This window comes from Octopus sinensis, linkage group LG4, assembly GCF_006345805.1.
Source record: "Octopus sinensis linkage group LG4, ASM634580v1, whole genome shotgun sequence".
Lineage (NCBI taxonomy): Eukaryota > Metazoa > Mollusca > Cephalopoda > Octopoda > Octopodidae > Octopus > Octopus sinensis.
In genome coordinates, this window is record NC_043000.1 from 73,363,145 (window position 1) to 73,386,024 (window position 22,880).

Below are 22,880 nucleotides of genomic sequence, written 5' to 3' on the forward strand. Positions count from 1 at the left end.
TTCAGCTAATGAGCTGTGGCCATGCTGGGGCACCGCCATTTGGTTTGCTACACGATTTTACCTCACGGATGCTTTTTAGCAAACGCCATCTGATGCATGAGAGAGTTCGATGCAGCTGCCCTCATCTGCACCTCCTGCCGTGAAGTTGGTTCATCCGGGACACCTGACACGTGGCGTTGTTAGCTAACTCTTCCTACATCGTTTTATTGATTTTGATGAAACTTGATAAGTGAGTAGAACTCATCTCTGGAAACCTTGTGACATATTTAGATTGTTGAAAAAAATCAATAATACGGCCCCTGGAAGGGATCTTTATATCTACCTCATATACCTATTTTTTTAAACACCCAAGGGAAATAACCTCCACTTACTGTTGTTAGTTTTAAGTGAAGCGATCAATATTTGATTCTCACGATCAGCGGACCTAATTCTGCATTTCACTACTCACAGTTTTCAACTGCTAAACCTTATTATTGCACTTTCTTGATCTATGTACACTTTTAATGCCCATAACTTGGATAATTTTCCATTTTTTCCAGTTAAAACTTTTCGAAGACAGTACATAAATTTTTGATTCCAGAATGTATTTAATGTCTCCCAATAAAATGAACTCCTACTTTGAATGCTTAAAATTCTTAAAAAATTAAACCAAACTTCCACACCACATTCAGTTGGGACACCCTGTATCACTTATACTTATTTTACAAATCATAATATTTACTGATTATTTACAGTTCATTCATTTTCATGAAACTAATTGAGCCATCAAATTTAGAAATATTTTACGTTTCATTGTTTATGTTCGATAACTTTGAATATTGATTTTTTTGTGCGTCCAATTTCTAATTTTTGCAGACAATATCACTTTTATACTTTATTTGACACGTGAGTAGAACTCCTGTCAGGAAATTTTGTGACACACTTAGATTCTTGAGAAAAATCGATAATAGGGCACCTCCAATGGATCCTATCTACTACATATTACTAATATTTTATTTAAACAACCCAAGCGAAATAACCCATACCACCTGCAGATTTTAGTAAAGCAATCAATATTTGATTCTCATGATCAACTGGCCTAATTCTGCATTTCACTATTCAGTTTTGAACTTCTAAACATTATTATTGCATTTTCTTGATTTGAATCTTAAACCTTAGACTTCATTCACACATTTCTATACATTTCTTTGGAATGCCCATTAATCTGATAATTCTGAATTTTTATTGTTACACTTTTTCCGTGACAGTAGATAAATCTTTTATTCCATAACATATTTGTAGTGGCATCATGCAGGCATAGCAGGGATTCGATCCATGATTGCCAAATTTCATTTAACACTTCAACAGTGCTTTTCTCATGGTAAAACAATAGTTTTTCTGTGAATGATAGCAGTTATACATCTCCCAAATGCCTTTGCTAAGCAGAATAATGTCTTTGCCACTTGACCCTTCTAACCTCTTCTAGGCCACCAGGGGCTGCAATGGAGATAACAGAGCTCCAACGAGATCATTTGTTCTCAAGAATATGTCTATCCTTCTGGCTGCTTTTCAATAGTTATAAAAACAAGAACTCCGTAAGCTGAAGGCAGTTACTGAGAGCGACCATTAGTGAGTGTGAACGTTATTATTGCACTTTCTTCATTTCCTTCTTAAAGATTAAACACTTCATTCATATATTTATATACATATTAAATTTATATATTTTTGTCGTCATCATCATCATTGTCATTTAACGTCTGCTTTCCATGCTGGCATGGGTTTGATGGTTTGACTGAGGGCTGGTGAGCCAGAAGGCTGCACCAGGTTGCAGTCTGATCTGGCAAAGTTTCTACAGCTGAATGCCTTTCCTAATGCCAGCCACTCTGAGAGTGTAGTGGGTACTTTTATGTGTCACCTGCACGGAAGACAGTCCAGCGGCACTGGCAATGACCATGCTCGAATGTTATTTTTCACGTGCGACCGGCATATGTGCCAGTAAGGCAATGTTGGCAATGATCATGCTTGAATTGTGCTTTTTACATGCCACCAGCACAGGAGCCATTCAGCGGCCTTGGCAACGGTCGTGCTTGGATTGTGCTTTTAATGTTCCACTCTCTGAACTGCCAATCAAGCAGTACTGTCATTGACCATGTCAGCGATTTTGATTTCACTTGCCTCAACAGGTCTTCGCGAGCAAAGTTTATTGTCCAATGAATGAAGGGTACTCATAAGTGGGCTGGTTGTACACCACTGGCATAGGCCACCGGTTATGGTCTCACTTGGCTTGTCGGGTTTTCTCAAGTACAGCATATCTCCAAAGGTCTCGGTCACTAGTCATTGCCTCAGTAAGGCTCAATGTTCGAAGGTCATGCTTCACCACCTCATCCCAGGTCTTCCTGGGTCTACCTCTTCCACAGGTTCTCTCAACTGCTAGGGTGTGACACTTTTTCGCACATGACCATACCAGCGCAGTCGTCTCTCTTGCACATCACATCTGATGCTTCTTAAGTCCAACTTTTCTCTCAGGGCACTTACACTCTGTCGTGTATTCACACTGACATTACACATCCAGTGGAGCATACTGGCTTCATTCCTTGCAAGCTTATGCATGTCCTCAGCAGTCACGGCCCATGTGTCATACAGTCTACCTTTTACTCTGAGCGAGAGGCCCTTTGTCACCAGCAGAGGTAGGAGCTCTCTGAACTTTGCCCAGGCTATTTTTATTTTAGCAACTACACTTTCAGAGCATCCACACCAGCTACTGACTTGATCACTTACATAACGGAAGCTATCAACTACTTCTAGTTTTTCTCCCTGGAATGTGACAGAAACTGTTCTCTGCATATTTTCAGTGTTTATTGCTCCTGAGCATTTGCCACATACAAAAACTCTCTTCCCAGTTAGCCTTCATTTGATGTTCATAGCTTACACTGGATGCATCTTATGGAGCTTCTACCTACACCTTTTCTACAGATCAAGCTGGGCCATCTACTTGAAGGGATTTGTGGTTTGTCTGCCTTCCTACTTTTTTGCTAGGTTGACTCTAATGCCCTTCGATTCTAATCCTTGCTTCCACACCTGAAACTTTTCCTCTAGTTCTGGTAGTGACTCAGCAATTAGAGCAAGGTCATCAGCACAGAGGAGCACCCAAGGGGTATCCTGTCTTGAATTCCTCTGTTATTGCCTGGAGGACTATGATGAATAAGAGGGGGCTGAGGACTGATCCTTGGTGAACCCTACCCGGAATTCTTCACTGTACTTGTTGCCAACCCTCACCTTACTGACAGCATCCCTGTACATGGCTTGCACCTCTCTCACTAACCATTCATCTATCCCTAGTTTCCTCATTGACCACCAGATAAGGGATCGGGGAACCCTGTCAAAGGCTTTTTCCATGTCAACGAAAGCCAGGTTCTGAGGTTTATCTTTGGCTAGGTATTTCTCCTTCAGCTGTTTTACCAGAAATATAGCAACAGTGGTGCTTTTCTCTGGCACAAGCCTAGACTGCATCTCATCTATACTGACTCTTTCCCTAATTAGTTGGATTATGACCCTCTCTGTGACCTTCATTACCTGATCCAACAACTTGATACTTCTGTAATTATTTGTATCTAAAGCATCACCCTTACCTTTGTAACAGTTGACTATGGTGCTGCTACACCAGTCATTGGGTATGACTCCTTCATGTATCACCTGGTTGACTATACGGGTGACTAGGCTGAAGCCGACAACGCCAGATATTTTGAGTATCTCTGCGGTGATTCCTGATGGGTTGGGGGCTTTCCCTGTCTTCATACCCTTAATTGCTTTATCTACCAAGGTACTGTCAACTCGGATAGCTGGTCCATCTCTTCATTTAGCAACCTTTCATAGTGGCGTCTCCAAACCTCACTCTTTGCAGCCTCGTTTAATGCAAGTGACCCATCATCCATGCAGACACATTTCTCTCCTACAACATCATGATTCTCTTGCGCACACTGTCTTGCAACACGAAATACTTGAAGTCTTTGGTCCTCAACATGCAGAACATTGGCAAATTTTTTCTTATCTGCTTCCCCTCTGGCTAAATAAACCTGTCTCCTAGCTTCCCTTCTGGCAGTCTGATACAATTCCCTGCTACCATTCTTCCAGTCCTTCCAAGTCTGTTTCTTTTCCCTAATAGTCCTGTCAACAACATTGTTCCACCAACACGTTACCATCGGTCGAGAGGGGACTTTACACCATGCACAGATCTGGTCTGTGGCCCTCAACATGTTGTCCCGTAGAAACCTCTAGTTGTTTTCCTCATCATGAGATGCTATATCCCCCTTTATTTTGTCAAAAGCTTTGAGTAATACATCTCTAAATCTTGTCCATTTGCAAGATCTTTAAACTTCCAGACCTTTCTCCTCCATGCTGGTCATCTTCTGGGCATCCATTTAGCTCTGATCCTGAAGTCACTAACTACTAGTCTATGTTGTGGGGTACATTTTTTGCCTGGGAAAGTTTTGGCATTTATAAGCAGCCATCTTTCCCTTTTCCTGGCAAGGATATAATCAATTTGGTTAGTGTGTCTACCAGATTGGTAGGTGACTAGGTGACTGGCAGGTTTCCTGAAGTTAGTATTGCAAACCATAAAATCATTTCCATCACAGAAATCCAGCAGCCTGGTTCCCTCATTGCAGGAACCAAAACCCTAGCCTCCATGTATGCCATGGAAGCTCCCTGCATGTTGTCCAACATGTCCATTGAAGTCACCAGCCACAAAGAGAAGGTCTCTGTTATTTGTCAACGAGGTAGTCAGCAAGAGGATGTCATAAAAGCAGTCTTTCTGTCCACCAGGTAGCCCCGGCTGAGGGGCATAGGCCGAGATAATGGTTGCTAACCCATGATGTAGCACTAATCTAATCTTAAGTATTCTATCGCATACTCTGACTTATACATACATTTACAATTACCTTATCAATCTATTTCTCTTGGCAAGAAGTATACCCATGCCCGACCCCATCAGTGTTCCCTGCTCAGAAAATCTTGTACCTATGTTCTTTGCTTGTGAGGAACTTAGTGGAGCCTGCTCTTCACCTTACTTCTTGGATACAACACAGATCTATATGTCTCCATTCAAGCATCTCGACAATCTCACCAGACTTACCTCTCAGTGTGCCCACATTGAGCGTGCCAACCCTGAGGGTGTGGGCCCATGAGACCCTGGTAGAATTCATATATAAAACAAATAGTCTTCAACCTGCATACACTACACCATCATTTTTATGCACTACATAGGAGATAAACCCTAAGTAGGGGTCGGGATGGCGATAAGCCTTTAGAAGTGTTCATAGGAGACAACCAAAAGATGTCAATGGATAGGAACTTCCAGTACAGGTGGTGGGGTGGGATGGCGGGCCATCTGGAGTTGTGTTCTTTTGGCGGAATTATTAAAATGAAGTAGCAGAATCCAAGAAAACTAGTTTATATAGGGTGAGGTGGTGGAGGAGGGGGAAGTGTTAGAGAAGCAAGTGGTTATAGAGACAGACAGACAGACAGAGAGAGGGACCAGAGTTAGGGTGGTCAAGAATAAAATACGAGGGAGAAATATATTCTTTTGAGATTTTGAGTAACATAATTTAATGAAACAGCAAATGCTGATAAAAGTGGAATAGAAGTGAAAAATCTTAGAATTTTCAGTCAGCCAATCCATGACAAAATTAGAGGGAAAGACTTTTTTCCCCCCACCCCAATTTTCTCGCAAATTATTGTTTTTTTTATTTTTTTATTTATTTATTTTTTTTTGCCAAAAACCCATGTTTTCGGATACAAAGATTCTGGAAAATTGCAAAAAATCAGAATTTTGAAATTTTTTGCTCACCTCCCCAACAATTTCTTCATTTTCACTTTCTCCCATAGCCCTAACCCGAACCTCCAAACCCTAAAACTCTAACCCTAACACCCTAACCCTATAAAAAAAATTTTGGAAATTTGTTTCAGAACTATAATCTCTGTATTTTTCCGCACATTTTGACAAAAAAAAAATTTTGTGAAAAAAATAATTTACAAAAATTTTTGGAAATTTTTGTCAGAATCATAATCTCTGTATTTTTCTGCATATTTCGAGAAAAAAAAAATTCTAAAAAAGGTTAAAAATGAAGAATTTAGGGGGCGGGGTGGGGTAATTTCAAAATGCCGATTTTTTGCCAATTTTTTTGCAGATTTGTATTCTCCATAACCGAAAACAGGTTCGTGTAGAAAAAAAATTAAATACAAAAAAATTTTGCGGAGGAAACAAACAAATATGTGCAATGTTTAATTTCTATTTGCGGAAGAAACGAGCCACTATGGCAGCCAACCTATACTGTGGAAATAAGTGTGTTTTTCACAATTAATATTATGTTTGATGTTAAACAGCTTCCTCGACTGTGGAACTACTGGAGTCCTGATATAAGGTAATGGCGATCTCAAGTATAATGTTGAAGATGAGGTATTCGAAAATATCTCAGAATTTGCATTTAACTGATTCTGCTAATGTCCCCAGCAAAAATGACCGAAACTACGATCCCCTGTACAAAGTATGTCCAGTTACTTGTTAGTAATTATAAAACTGTATATCTACCTGGGAAAGATTTCAGTGTAGATGAAGCCATGATAGGCTATAAGGGCAGAGTTAATTTCCGGCAGTACATGCCTGCCAAACCTACTAAATGGAGGATCAGGGTATGGGAAGTTTGTGAATCAGAGACTGGATATTGCGTAAACTTCAATGTTTACATAGGTAAAAAATATAATGAAACAGACCACATAAATTGGGACATAATGTATGGTCTCTTATTGAACCATTTCACCATCAGTTCCAACACCTCTATATTGACCGTTTTTTTCTTCAGTGGCTTTGGCAGAAAATCTTGCCCATGTAAGTACTTAGACGTGCAGTACTGTTATGGGAAACTATAAAGGTTTACCCTGTGAAATGAAAACAAAATTTTAAAAAAGGGGAAATTTTACAAATGTAATCAGAAAATTTATTAGTTATTGCTTTCAAAGACAAAAGACAGATTTTATTTCTGTCTTCTAATGAACAACCTGGTGTTGGCACTGAGGTGAAACCCTTAATGAATATTTGTTATAACAAATATATGGGTGAGGTTGATAAATCCAACCAATATCGGACATATTACCCAGTTGGTCGACCTGGGAAGAAATGGTGGAGGTACATTTTGTGGTTTTTAGTTAATTTAACTACAGTAAATTCATATATTCTATATGTAAAAAGCCACAAGGTACCTCCACCACCAAAGTACTAAGACCACTTGAAATTTAAGGTTGACATCGCATCTCAGTTACATGAGGACTTTTCTTCTAGAAAGCACAGAACTGGGAGAAAAGCAAAATTAACTGAGGTGGATGTCAACAGAGAAAATATCAACTTTCATAAAGTCGAAAAGATAAATGGAAGGAAAAAATGTTTGCTGCAAAAAGGTATCAGATTGAGATTTTGTATATGTGTTCCTTTTGCAAAATGCCTTTGTGTAAAGGGTGCTTTGCACAGTTTCATGACAGAAATAGGTCATAACTATATAATTTTGTATATTCCTTTTCATTTTATTATAAATAATATATGAAAGTGAGAAATACATATTAATTTTCAGTATGTTACACACCTGTATTCACCTCTGTCTCATTTGTTAATGAGATTTTTTTATCAGATTTTTTTTATTCATTCACATAATAGATTATGTGAATGAATTCGTTAAATTGTATAAGAGTACATAGCCAATGGTATATTGACTAGTAAAAGAGTTTTGTACTTTATTTTCAATGAACACGTTTAAATGAAATATAGAAAAAGAATAAAATCTTGTACTGATTACACCTGTATTTTAATTAATTCAAATTAATGTACCTCATCTTGAAAAATATAAAATTGTTGGCGGTTGACATTTAGGATAATTTTAGTAACAAATCAAACGGGTAAGATGTATTAAGAATATGAGTTTTAGTGTTTATTCATAATGTTATTGTTTTTACACCTGTTAATGAAATTTACCTGCCCATAAAAGTCAAATTTAGTCAGAAAGATCAGCTAAAATTATGTAACTATAAACCACTGGCATATATGCATCCATTTACAAAGTTTCAAATCTGTATGTAGAAAATTAACAAAATTACAAGCAAATATGGTGAACATCCCACTTGAACCTGAATAAGTCAAAATTAATGTGAACATATAAGCATTATATTTGACAAATTAATCTGAACACTAAAGGGTTAAACTGTCTTTATGTCTCATGAGAAATGACTCAGCCCAATCTACACCAGGCATATTCCCTTTGAATCTTCTCATATCGACACCTCGACGATCCAAGTAACCTTTAACAATCAATTGCAAATCATAGGTGTCCATCAGATAGCCCCAAGAGGTGCACAGCATGAGCCTTTGTAAAACATTTTCCTCCTCACCTGAAGATAAAACAGTCTGTTCACCGTGTTTCTTGATATTTTTCTCCAACTTGATGTGCCAATGAAGAACACTCTTAAGAATTTTGAAGTCCTCTTCTGGTTTTCTGAGTGTCATTCCATTGGCAACGGCGCTTTTGGCGGCTTCTAGCTGCTCAGGATTTATGTTGGCGTATTTTTTCTTCCTAGGAACTGGTTTGTACTGTCGCGGCATGGTGTCCCTATTCACCCCTACAAAACACCAAAATAGGGGTGAAAGCAGAAATAGGTGGTGGTAAGGATAACAATGGATTTTCTGGGAAATCAGACATGTGCAGTGTGTTTGGAAACCTGTTGCAAGAGACTGAGCGGGTTGGAGCACCCTTGCTGGTACAACCTCTCCTGCAGAAAGAAAGTTCTGACAATTTTGCCTTTTCGTGACAAAAATGAAACTGGGAATTCTGGTTGCCATGGCTACCGGCAGGATGATAATATCAAAGTGATCTCATTGAATGAAAGGCATATATATGTACCTACAAAATAACTAGAAAGAAACAAGCACAATTTGAGTCATCTCAAATTTATTGTTCTAAATCTCATTGAATGAAAGGCATATATATGTACCTACAAAATAACTAGAAAGAAACAAGCACAATTTTGAGTCATCTCAAATTTATTGTTCAAAAATATTTTTTCTCTGTTATTGTCCCTATTCACCCCGGATTACGATACATCATGAACTTCAAATGTAAACCCAGTCTTTTTTATGGCCTTCCTAAAATTACACAAGAGCAAGATAATCAATGAAGCCTGCAAACAATCACCAGGCAAATACATAAATATCCAAATGCCAGAAGACTTACCTTTAAGACCCATTGTAGATGGGTCAGCCTGTGAAACCCACCACCTAAGCAATTTTCTAGACATCCTACTGAAACTCTTGCTGAAATACATCAAAAGTTTCATTAGAGATGATTTAGACATGCTAGAACACCTACCAAAAACAATTAATGAAGAGGCAATATTGGTTACCCTCGATGTTATCAATCTTTACACCAACACCCCCATGACTATGGAATAAAAGCAATTAAATTCTGGTTGGAAAAGTACTCCTAGAACACATAAATCAGATATTTATTATTGAATCTTTAAAATTTATACTTCAGAACAATTATTTCCTATTTGATGACATTTACTATCATCAGAATGCGGAATTGTGATGGGAATGAAAGCAGCCCCTGTACTTGCGGACCTAATAATGGGTTATTTTGAATTCACCTGATATGAAGTATCACTTCAGAAATATGGTTACCCATTTTACCTCTACATAAGAGAAAATTGGAAAAGATACCTGGATGACTATTTTATCATTTGGAAGAACATCGACAAACTTTTGGATTTCAAATCAACACTAAATGATATAAATTGTAACATTCAATTCACAATGGAATATAACAAAGTACAGCTCCCATTTTCAGACATCATGATAAAAAAAATCAACAATCAAATCATAACTGACATCTATTATAAACCAACTGATTCAAAACAATATCTCCTCTTTAACTCATGCCACCCGAAACACATCAAAATAAATATCCCTTTCAATTTGGCAAAAAGGATTTGCACAATAGTGTCTGATAGAACAACTTGGGACCTTTGTCTTCAAGACCTCAAAGCTACACTTACTGAAAGACAATATTCACCCTCACTTATCAATGAGGGAATTAAATGTGCCAAACAATTAGACATAAAAACACTAAGAAAAACAAAACATAACATCACACCTCATCTCAAAACATTACTATTTATATCAACACACAACCCCAGAAACAGTGAGGCATTCAACACTATTGTGCAAAATCTTCCTTTACTAACTAGAGATCCAAAAATGAACGACATCCTGAAAACAAACAAACTCATCAAATGCAAAAAACAAGACAAATCACTAAAGAGACTACTAACAAATGCGAAGCTTTACAAAACAACATGAAACCAACAGTTGAAAAATGTGGATGCCCAAACTGTAGAACCTGCCCCAACCTACTCGAAGGCTCAGATTTCCTTTTCAAACAAGTTCAGAGGTTCACAATTAAAACTAGTTTCACTTGTGCCTCTGAGAACCTAATTTATGTAATAACCTGCTTGGGTTTGGCGACAACTGTATTGGACAGACGAGTCTGACCTTGAGAAAGAGAACTACTCTACATAAAGAGCAAATCCATTTCCTGCAATACAGACAAATTCCTTTCAGTGAACATATAGAAAAATGTGCAGATAACATCAAACCAAATTTCACAGTCTTCCCCTTCTACCAGTACAAAGACACAACCTCTCCACAAGAACGTTTAAATAAAGAAACTTATTTCAATTCACGATTACATCACTGTACTTAAACCCCCTCACTAAACAAGTTTTTTGAAACCTTTTTTGTCTGTTCATATAGATTCCCCTCCCCTTACTGAAAGCTGAACAGTTATCTCCCTTGCCCACAACAATAACGATAACCAATTACCTCCCCTTATTTTTCTACTTGTGAAGTCATTCACTCATAAATATCATCACACACAACATGGACAAAATATCTTCTTAAGAAAATACATATTCAAATAAGTAAACCATAATATCATGAATAGTGATAGCGAAACCAGTCGATATATTAAAACTTTGTAAAGTGTGTGTATTTTCCTTTTTTAATTTCTTATATATATTACAACTCAGCACGTGGGGATAATCAAAATTCCTCCTTTCTGTTACTACTACTATTTACTACATGTGGAACAGAAAATGCCACCAAAGCCCACTTCAAACTCATTGGACAAAATTACCAACGAGGACATATTAAAAGAATTGAAAGAAATTAACTCGAATTTTGTTATTCTAACTAACAAAATAGATGGACTATAGAAAAATATAACAAAATAGAGAAATATACTGAAACACTGCTTTCAAGCTACGTGATGAATGCAGCATACAAACGTGTCTTAGACCTAAAACATGTTTTGACAGAGTTTGTCACGTTTTTGTAATGCTTTATCCAATTCTTTACTCATATTCATTCGCATTCAGATCATCAGAGTACGAATACACCTGATATTCGTCTTCCGCTAGTCAACACATTCAGTAAGGGGGCATCAAAAATAAATTATCATGGAGGACCATTTCTCACCTGGCGACCTTCATATTTCCCCGATCTCATCACCTTTCAAACTGATCCCCACATAATCCCACCTGATTCAGCATTGAATATTGCTGGGTCCCAGTCGGAAACTGTAGATGTGCTCTCAGCCAGTCAGCCTCCTGTTGTAAGTGATCTCTCATTACACTGTTGTTATCCACAGCAGAAAGTCTAAAGAGAGCGCTGAAAGTGGACTGCTACTTCTGCTCTCAGAAATGGTGATCCATCTAAAATGCCGCATTAAAACGCTCAAGTAAAAAAAGATTCTGTACATCCATTTATTACGACATCATCCAAAAGCTACCCGAAACATTTTCTCATTTGCATGGATACCACAGTGGATGTTCAGTTTCTAGAAACGACTCCTAGTCCATTATCAAGAAAACGCAAAATACCAACAGTGCTGCCCACATCTTCTGCTGGCATTTACTCAAGTCTGCGTATTCTGTGATTTGAAGCACAAGTCAAAAGGCAGGAGTGGAGGAGAGAGTCTGACTACTTGTCAAACTTTCGATGCACAAGAGTCAATTAAATGGGCAGCCACGACAATAGCAGCAAAAAACAATGATGACACTGTGCTCAAAAAAAATCGCTGGAATAGATATGATCGCTAAAGAAGTAAAGTACCATCAAAGCTGTAAGAATATTTTCTCCAAACGCACGCGGGCATTGAAGGAAAAGGATGACAAAACGAGTGAACCAAAAGGACAAGCGATGGAATTACTTTCTGACTACATAAGGAAATACGTACTAAATCAGAAACAACTGGAATTGCTGACATCCCTTTACACATGACATGTCGAATATTGCCAGGATGCCGTTTTCAACAGGTCAGTATTTGAGTAAATGGATTGTGTGAAAATTTTAAGACAATATCAAAGTATAATCGCCCAAGGTGTGGTAGTCTATTCTGCTGCAGTCCAAGATGACGCAGTAAGAACAGAGTTTGATTTCACTTCCTCCCCTGAGGAAGTGCTGTTGCTCTGGAAGGAATTGAAGAGTGTGAAAAAGTGAAACCTGAACTATCCACTGACCACGTTGCATGGAGAGGGGGACCCTACTGACTTGGTGAAGACTTTCTACCGGAATTTTTATGGTGGTTTTGGCAAGTAAACCCCCAGGACAATTCGTTGTGCTGATGCTGCTAGTCAGGATGCCTTGTTTGTCATTACTCATGGAGCAATCAAACCCTGCAAACGCATCACAATGGGTATGGGTCTGAAATCTATGACAGGCAGCAGAAAGGTGGTCACCCTCTTGAACTGTTATGGCTACAGCATCAATTATCATTTCGCAGAGGAATTAGAGACTGAGTTGGCCTTTGACCACATCATCCCCGAGGGTGTACAACCAAACCGAGTAATGGGGAATGCCTACGATAATTATGACAAACTCACCTACACGATACGATGGGCATCCTTTACGAAAATGGAGATGAAACAGATTGAGGATGGCGTGATGCATCAGAACGGATAGTCCTGACTCCTTGGGAGAAACCACAGAAAAAGAGCAAGTTGGATACAGACGAGACTGCATTCCTGCTTTACAGGAAGACACCAAGAGTGAAATCGTTTTGTTACAGTAAGACAAACATGTGGGACAGGTCCATTGTGACACTGCTGAAAGCTTGCAAGGCAGATTACATGTTCATGATGAGCCACGCCTTCAAAATAGATGGAACACCAATGTGGAGTGCATTCAATGCCAGGTATCACATGGATACAATTCCAAGACAGAAGATCTACATGCTTAACATCAGTCATTCCTTAACCAGTTTGGATGTTGTGGCTGAAACTCTACGGCTGACACAGAATTGCACTCTGGAATGCAACCAACTGTATGGTCTCGTGACATACAACCTCGCAATAGTGAAAGCTGCCATCAGAATCCAAGACACCGAAAGTCTGACCTTCGACAACGTATTCATAATTTTCGGCCAATTACATCTCCAGATGTGCAGTTTCAAGGCGATTGGCAAACTATTGGCTGAGTCAGGTTGCCCAAGAATCCTTACAAAGTGCGACAACGTACTTGCTCCTGGATCGTTGAAGGGATTCTAGTCTGGCATTCATTTCAACAGATGTAAGTGGCTGCATCCAATCATGGCTCTTGCATTCGAGTGTCTTCACTTCAAAGCATTCTTTCAAAGTTATGAAATTGACGACATCAAAGTCCAGCTTGCGGTGGAAGAGGCACTCAGTACCCCAACTTGTCCTGTTACTTCCAATCTATTGGAGAAAGTCATCTATGATTGCATAAAATTTTCGGAAGAGACAAAGGATGAAGCTTGAGGACCTATGGCTCAATTCTGGATGGATTACATTGAAAGAATGCACGATTATCATGTACTCTTTCATGCCATCAGAACAAACAATGTCGACTTGTTCATAGACGCTCTCACTCTGATCATCTCTCTGCTGTTCGCAACCGATCGACAGAACTATGCTAGGTATATGACGAGACACACCTTGGATTAAGAGGCTTGCTTGATTGTGGTAGGTTCACCATTTGTAGAACCAGTAATTCATTCTCAAGGTGTCTTATTGATCTAACACTGGAACAGACAATCAATGCTGATGCTGCTTCTTGGCTCATGGGGTTGTCAGCTATGACGAACAACTATACAACTATGATTATATTCAGTTTGATGAGCTGAATATTTTTGTGGAAGAATTTACACTGGAGCAGAAAGTCTAATTAAGACCTAATTAATGATCTAATTAAAGATTTCTTATTGTCTTCCAATACTTGGGATGTTTCTTAATTTCTTCCTTCCATGTCAGCTGGGTCAACTGGGTTTAAGACATGTTTCTATGTTGCATTCATCACGTTGCATTCAAATTGCAGAATACGCAGACCTGAGAGTAAATGCCGGCAGATGTGGGCACCACTGTTGGTATTTTACGTTTTCTTGGTAATGGACTAGGAGTTGTTTCTAGAGGCTGAACATCATCTGTGATAGCTGTGAAATCTTTATAACAACCACTGTGGTATTTGTGCAAATGAGAAAATGTTTCTGGTAGCTTTTGGAGGATGTCGTAATAAATGGATGTACAGAATCTTTCTTTACTTGAGCATTTTAATGCGGCATTTTGGATGGATCACCATTTCTGAGAGCAGAAGTAGCAGTCCACTTTCAGCGCTCTCTTTAGACTTTCTGCTGTGGATAACACAGTGTAATGAGCGATCACTTACAATGGGAGGCTGACTGGCTGAGAGTACATCTGCAGTTTCCGACTGGGACCCAGCAATATTCAATGCTGAATCAGGTGGGATTATGTAGGGATCAGTTTGAGAGGTGATGAGATTGGGGGAAGGTTGCCCCAGATCACCAGGTGAGAAATGGTCCTCTATGATAATTTATTTTTGATACCCCCTTACTGAATGTGTTGACTAGCGGAGGATGAATATCAGGCGTATTCGTACTCTGACGATCTGAATGCGAATGAATATGAGTAAAGAATTGGATAAAGCATTACAAAAACGTGACAAACTCTGTCAAAACATGTTTTAGGTCTAAGACACGTTTGTATGTTGCATTCATCACGTAGCTTGAAAACAGTGTTTCTGTATATTCCTCCTTAATTAGTGTGTAGTGATTAGTAGAAAATGCTTCTTAAATTAGAAATCCATACCTAAAATGGTTCTTAAGTGACATGAATAGATTCAGTTGGGTTTAGTGAACAATTCTGCAAAGTAATTGATGCTGGCGCAGAAAGTCTAATTAATTCCTAATTAAGTGTCTAATTAAAACTTCTTAATTTGTCTTTCCATACCCGTTTTTTTTCTTAAGTTTTCATTTAAGTATCACTTGTGTCTAAAGAGTAATATTCAATTTGATTCATTTCTGGAGCTTAAAGTCTAATTAAATTAGTTATTTACGCAAGTTGATTATCTCATAATTAATTAATCCATACCTAAGCATACTTAAGAATCACATTTCATGGTATTAGGACCATTTGTATACATATTGTGCCAAACCAGTATTTTGGAGCTTCAAGTCTAATCAAATCAGAACTGGCTCCTCTATTATAATGGTGTCTGTTATGTCATCCATATTCATCAAACATTGCACCAAGTGACTATCATTTTGCAAGGAAAAAACTTCAAATCTGAAAATGCAAAAACAGCCTTTCATGATTTCATCACCTCTTGTTCTCCAGAATTCTTCATTGCTGGCATAAATAAGCTACCGATAAAATGGCAAAATTGTGTTGATAATTTGATTAACTACATTGCTTTTTGTTGATATATAGTATAATAAACTTTCATTTCAAAATCTGACATTCATTCTTAATGACCTGATATAAATATATTTTGAAGAATTGGAAAATTCCACCTCTTCCTAACTAACTTGATATTTTTCCAGCCTTATCATTTAAGGTCTAAAGAGGATAGCTCTTTTACCTTTTTACTTTTTATTGTAAATTTAGTTTTTGTGTTTTCGTCTTCCGTTTTCTATTTGCTACCTTCTTAGTTTTTCAGGTTTCTTCTATTATTCAATTTGTTTTAGCTCGCTATATGTAGTTTGTATCTGAAGAAAATGTTTGAGGATTTCTCAACATATGAACCTTTTAGTAGTGCTTAAATACATGTATTGTGCCCGTTAAGTAAATAATATATACATCTATATACTACTAAAACTCTCTGATTGCTTGCTTGTCTGTCATTTAATATAGCCAAACTAGCGCATAATGGGAAAAATACATGTATTGTGCCCTTTGAGGTTTCCCTGAAATGTGCATACAAACAGAATAAAACAAGTTTTGCATAATTGGAGCACTGATTCTTGAGATATTGGCGGGGTTTGGGGTATAGATACCCCATAATGGGAAAATACTCCAAAAATAACATAACCCTCAAAGCGAAGAAACTCTAACCTTTCGATTAGACACATTCTTGCCAATGAAAAAATGAGCTGCTTTTACAGTAAATGTTTCTATTTTCACTTTTGTTAAACACCATTTTAATCATTTAGAAATAATTTTAAGTGAATGTGATTTAAAAAATGTAAGTTGTTTGTACAGTAAGTATTTATATTTTTAAAAATTATTTTTAAGTGAATACATTACAAAAATTTTTTTTGGCATATTTAAAAAATATTTAAAAATGAAAATGACTTCAAAAATATGGTAAATATTTCATAAAGGGCCCATTTGTAACCTTAGTTTGAAATAATTTTTTTCATAGGATTTTTCAAGTGCATTCAACGTATCTTACCTTCAAAGATTTGGCTGCTATTTCTAGCACGTCCTGCTATCACGTAATATCTATTTGTGATATAGGACCTGAAGTAGCTGTTACACGGTAGCAAGGTGTACAAGAAATAGCAGCTAAATTTTTCCTTTTCTAGGAAAAGGAGCCGTTTACACATGATTTCGATGTCATATTCATTGAAAGCATGTGAAATAACATAGAAAAGAAAAAAATCCACAAAACAAAATTCTGTTGGTGGAAAAACTCCGAGGTCCCAACTATCCCTCCCCACTCTCTTTTCTGGAAGAAAGTTGCTTGTGTAGGGGTTTGAAGATGAGATGCATTGAATGCACTTGAAAAAACCTGTGGAAAAAATTATTTCACACCGAAGTACAAATGAGTCTGTTACAAAATATTTACCTAGGATAGGAACAGGCATGCAAATAGAAGGATCAATGAGACTGATAAAGCAAGGGCTGAATGTCTGGTAGAACAGAGGGAAAGAGACAAAGTAGAAAACATGAATTGGATGCTCATGTAAATACAAATGGAATAAAACAAGTTTCATGCAAATTGAACCATGGGTTACCGAGATACCCAGTTTTTTGAGGTACCTTTATAAATAGTCAAACTGGCATATAATGGGGAAAATGCTTTGAACGTAAGGTACCATTGAAATGTGAATACAAATGGAATAACAGAAGTAAATCAGACCATGGATTCCTGAGATTCTTTTCGGGTATCTTGAACTGTTGGTGGCTCAACAAGCCATGGGTAGTCTAGTCTTATATATAAATAGAACTTTCTGTCTGTTACCATCTTGCTGCCTATACCAACAAACCAATCTTCATGAAACTGTATACATGTTAAACTAACATCCAGTTCGATTATAGGCTAATTGGATTTCAATAAAAATTGATAATGGGCTCCCTATGGGTGTTGGGCTATTATATAATAAAATAAGAAGGGTGCTAAGAGTGTTAGGTTGAGGGAAATAAATAGAAGGTGACTGATATCAGGGAATGGGAAGAGACAGAGAGAGAATGAGAGATAGGGACAGAATGAAAGAGAGAGAGAATGTGTTTACTGAAGGGAACAACGAATTTCAATACTTTGTTCTTTAATTTTTACCAATCAGTTAATGCATGTGCTTTAGTGAATTAATTATTGTATGCTCAGTTAAAACTTTTATAATTTGTCCAACAACAGATGTAAAATTAATACATGAAAGGTAAAGAGTTTTTATATTTGTTTTCCAGTCACTGTATTAAGATTTATTAGAACTTTACCAATGTACTGAAACAATAAAACTATAGATAATGTCTTTCATTTTGTTCCATGGCTAAAACTGTTTCATTCTTAACATAAATTGAAATATAACACACAATTCAAACTAGAAGATGTAAGAATATAGAAAAATTCAGAGGAGTTGTTTCTTTACATTGCACCTTCAATACTACTTATATGGAATTTTACATAATTTCAAGGTTCTAATGATTCAGAAAAATATTCAATTCTATCTTCCAATTTTCAAGATAACCGTAGAATTTTCCATGGGCTACTACTACTACTAATACTACTACTCTGTGTGTGTGTGTGTGTGTGTGTATATATATATATATATATATATACTAACTGAATAACCCATCGTTGTTAGGCAGTTTTTACAATAGAATGTCTTATATAAATTTTTGTTTATTCCATATCAGACTGTTAATCAGGATAGATTTGTTCAATTTTTTGCCAAAAAATTTCGTTGATGGTCTTTTTCCTTTTTAAATTATTTACATGTTTGTTCGACCATTTCACAGGACTTTATTCATTAAAACTTCAGAAGTTTTTATAACTTTGGTAATTGTAATGCTTTGCTTTCGTTTGTTTAATAAAAATTCCTCCTCATGCAGAAAATACCAGCTTCCAAATCCTGTTTTCTGATTAGGTAAAATTGATTGAACTTTGAACCCTAGTAACATTTTACTGCAATTTTTCTGGAACAAATAAATAACAAAATCAGATTTAACGTGAACGTAATTTTAAAATTTTACTATGTAACATCAACAGGGAAGACCCTACAGAAGTAGAGAGATAGACATGAAACAGTGTAATGGGAACAGGAAATGGAAATAGCCCCCAATTTTCTGGGTATTACTGGGTAATTCAGCTAGTATAATTATATATATATATATATATATATATATATATATATATATATACATACACACACACATGGTGTTCAAGAAGTCTCTCTACAGTCAGTATTTTATTGCGAAATAAATATAAGATGGTATAGGACTAGAAAAGAATATATTAACCTTTACAAGACCTTATAAAACTTTTTAAGAGCCATTGAAAGTGTTGTCTTTCATTTCAGTACGTAAGTTGACTCTTCTACATGTTTTAAAATACATCTTGGAGAGTCTGATGCAGTATGGACCATGTGACGGTTATAATTGCATTTTATAGCTCATTAATGGTTTTCAGGCAATTCTTGTACACTGATCCTTTACTTGCTCCCCAGAAAATAAAGTCTGGTGGTGTTAAATCAGGTGATCTTGGTGGCCAAAGTCCCTTTGAAATAATCAGTTCACTGAAAATCTCTTGAAGTAGTGCCATGGTGATGCGTGAAGTATGTGCTGTAGCTTCATCTTGCTGAAAGTATGCATTATTAATTTCACTTTCAGTGAGTTGGCCTACAAATGGATAGACAATATTTGAGCCCACACAGTGAAAGACAAGTTGTGCATGCACAGGGTGAAAAAATTCATGGCAGAGTGACATTTTGAACACCCTGTATATATATATGTGTGTGTATATATATATATATATATATATATATATATATATATATATATATATATAGGTGTCACTCTGAATTTTTGAAAATACTTAAATGTAATTTCTCTTATTTTTTTTCTTGGAGAGCATCCAAAGAGATACATTTTGGTACCTCATTTGTGAAATTTGGATGAATAGTTTAGGAAATATGACAATTTGAGTTGTCTGAGAATTGGTCGAAATCTTGCCTAATTGACCTAAATGAATAATTAGTCCTATTTCTGATGTCATGTCTTTGCACCTGAGTTGATAATCATTGTTAGATTAATAGTGACCATGGTATAGCTGTTGCCTATGTTTTTTGCAGATTCTTTGAAAGGAAACTTTCTTTGGCAATTTTTTAAATATTCATGTAAAGCCTATTTTGTTACATGTCTCAAACAGTCAATTTCACTGTTTTCAGACCTAGCTAAATCAAAAAGTACAAGCCACAGGGACTTGAGTTTTGACACATTTGTAGTAGGTATAGGACTGAATAAATCCTGAGATTTTAGGATGACACCATAGTAAAAATAATTTTAATGAACTGTGAAAAATGACTATAAATTATGAAGTTTCAGATCATGATGCCCACATAACTTGGATTTTCTCCATTTTGATGGGAATTCTTCCCTCCAGCCCCACTCTTTTATTATATTTTTTTAAATTACTGTCTTAGAAATGATGAGGGTAAGCTTAGGAAAAAAAATGTCTGCTGTGATGAAATTATTTTCTCAGTATTTTAATGCATATAAAGATATGAGCAGCCTTGAATTTATAGTTTATCATTAAAACCATGTTGATTATTATCTTATATTGACAGAGAAGAAGAAAATTATTATTATGGAAGAAAATAATTGCTCTCTTTTTTTTTTTCCAGTCATCTTATTCAATGAGAACTTTTTAGATAATTGCTTTGAATGCAGTGATGCAAAGAATGCTCATTCATTATGTCATCTGATACTGACTGTGATTTTGATGCTGTTTGGCTTCAGCAGTCTTCACAAATACAGAACTCACTACCAATTTCTGCATCTGGTAAATATCCATTTTTTTTCTTGTACAGTCTGGTTTGCCTAAGTATTTTGGTTCTAAACTATAAGAAGAAAAATACAAATTAATTTGTCATTGAGTATTGGGTTTGATAGGGTTTAAAAAAGATGAAGGCTATTGTCATGAGGCTCTGAAAAAGCCTCATGACAACAGCAAAGAATCATGAGCACCTGCCAGCCCAAAGGTTGGGTTGGGCTGCACCTGCCTACTTCTAAAAGGAAGGTGCAAACCCTCATACTAGGTTGTGCAAGCATGACTTGCCTTATGATGGCCAACGACCTGAAGAGAAGCTTGGGGTGAGATTGGGAAGTTGGAATGTGAGGAATTGAAGAAGACAAGGGTGGATATGTGCTGTGTGCAGGAGGCTAGGTGGAGGGGCCAGGGTGCAAGATTTGTGGGGGTCAAGGGAAGATGGTACAAGTTGTGGTCAGGAAATGGCAAGGGGACTGGAGGTGTGGGAGTTTTGGTGAAGGAAGAAATCTGTGAGTAGTGGAGGTGAGGAGAAAGAGTGACAGATTGATGACAGTAGTATTAGCATTTGAGAAAGAAGTAGTGTGAGTGATTTGTGGCTATGGTTCACCAAGTGGAAGAGGGATCACTGAGAAAGAGTGGTTCATTGATGAAATGGTGAGTGAGTGGGACTTACATGAGATAGATGAATTAGTTTTGGGCATGGGTGATTTTAATGCACATGTTGGGAAATGGATCCAAGGCTTCGAAGGTGTGGATGGGGGAAACAGAATTGGAGAGATAAACATGGAAGAAAGATGCTGTTGGAGTCTTGTGATGAGGAGTTGTGTGTGGCGAACATGTGTTTTAGGAAAACAGAAAAAAGGAAGGTGACTTTCAGTGCAGGAGTAAATGAGACAGAGATTGATTTCATGTTGGTTGATGTGAAAAATAGAAAGTGTCTGAGGGATGTGAAGACAATACCAGAGGAATTGCAGCACAGGTTAGTGGTTGCTGACTTGGATAAGAAGAAAGTTGAAATGTGCGTGAGAAAAGGAATGGTTGAGAGGAGAAAGGTGTGGAAACTGAAGGAAGAAGAAACAAGAACAAGGCTTGAGGAGAGCGTCAAGGAGTTGGTAAGCATTGATGCACCGGATTTGTGGAAGTCTTTCAAGGAAGGGCTACTAAAGGCATGTGACAAAGTGTGTGGAAGGATGAAAGGTAGGAGAGATCAAGGAGAAACATGGTGGTTGAATGAGGAGCTGAGGGATGCAATAGTGAGAAAGAAGGAGGTGCACAAAGCTTTATGTAATAATAGGACTGAGCAAATGAAAGCCAAGTATAATAACATGAATAATTGTGCAAAGAGGGTGGTTGCAAGATCTATGAGGAAGTTGGCTGAGAACCCAGATACAGTGTTTAGGTTTGTTAAATCAATGAAAAAGAGGAAAGAAATGTTGAAGGAAGGATATGTATGAGGGGGAGTGATAGAAGGTTGAATTTTAGTGAGGAGGACAGGGGAGAGTTTGGAAAAGAACATATGGAGGGAATTATGAATGGGATCAGAGGGTTGAAGCTGATTTGGTGAAGGGGCCAGTGGAGAGCGTTAGTTGGGAAGAAGTAGTGGAGGCAATGAAAGAATTGAAGACAGGAAAGGCAACTGGTCCATCAGAAATAAGTGTGGAAATGATTACTGCAAGTGGAGAGATAGGGATTGTTGTGTTGATGGAGCTCTGCTAGGCTGTGCTGGATGGTAAAGGAATGCCAGGTGATTGGGCACTAAGTCTGGTGGTACCAATCTTCAAGGGAGAGGAGGATGCGATGAGTTGTGGGGCATATAGGAGAGTGATGTTATTGGAGCATGCAATGAAAATTGTGGAAAGGGTGTTGAAGAAGAGAATTTGGCAATCAGTGGATGTGGACGAGATGCAATTTGGTTTTATACCAGGAAAGGGGACAATAGATGCAGTGTTCATTGTAAGGAGATTGCGAGAGGAATACCGAGATAAGGGGAAAGAGTTGTACATGTGCTTCGTTGATCTGGAGAAGACATATGATTGGGTTCCAAGGAAGGTGATTGAGTGGGCGTTGAGGAAGAGGGGTGTACTAGAGGTAATAGTGAGGGCAGTGATGAGTTTGTATGAAAAGATAAAGACAAGTTAGGATTGGATCAGAGCTGTCAGAGGAGTTTGTGGTGAAAGTTGGCATGTATCAGGGATCTGTGTTGTCACCGTTGTTGTTTGCAATAGTGGTTGATGTGGTGACGGAGAATGCAAGTGAGAGATTGATAATGGAGATACTGTATGAG

The 22,880-nt window shown here is 37.4% G+C and overlaps 1 protein-coding gene across 7 annotated transcripts in view; it reads left to right on the forward strand.

The window, feature by feature from the left end:
- LOC115210414 (cyclin-D-binding Myb-like transcription factor 1) overlaps positions 1–22,880 on the forward strand; it is a 145,798-nt gene that overhangs the window by 6,784 nt on the left and 116,134 nt on the right. For all 7 annotated transcript variants that reach the window (XM_036502147.1, XM_036502149.1, XM_029779013.2 and 4 more), the window contains one exon: positions 20,451–20,608. In XM_036502147.1, coding sequence (XP_036358040.1) covers positions 20,521–20,608 — 88 coding nt within the window. In that variant the 5' untranslated portion in view covers positions 20,451–20,520. The remainder of the gene's footprint in view (positions 1–20,450; positions 20,609–22,880) is intronic.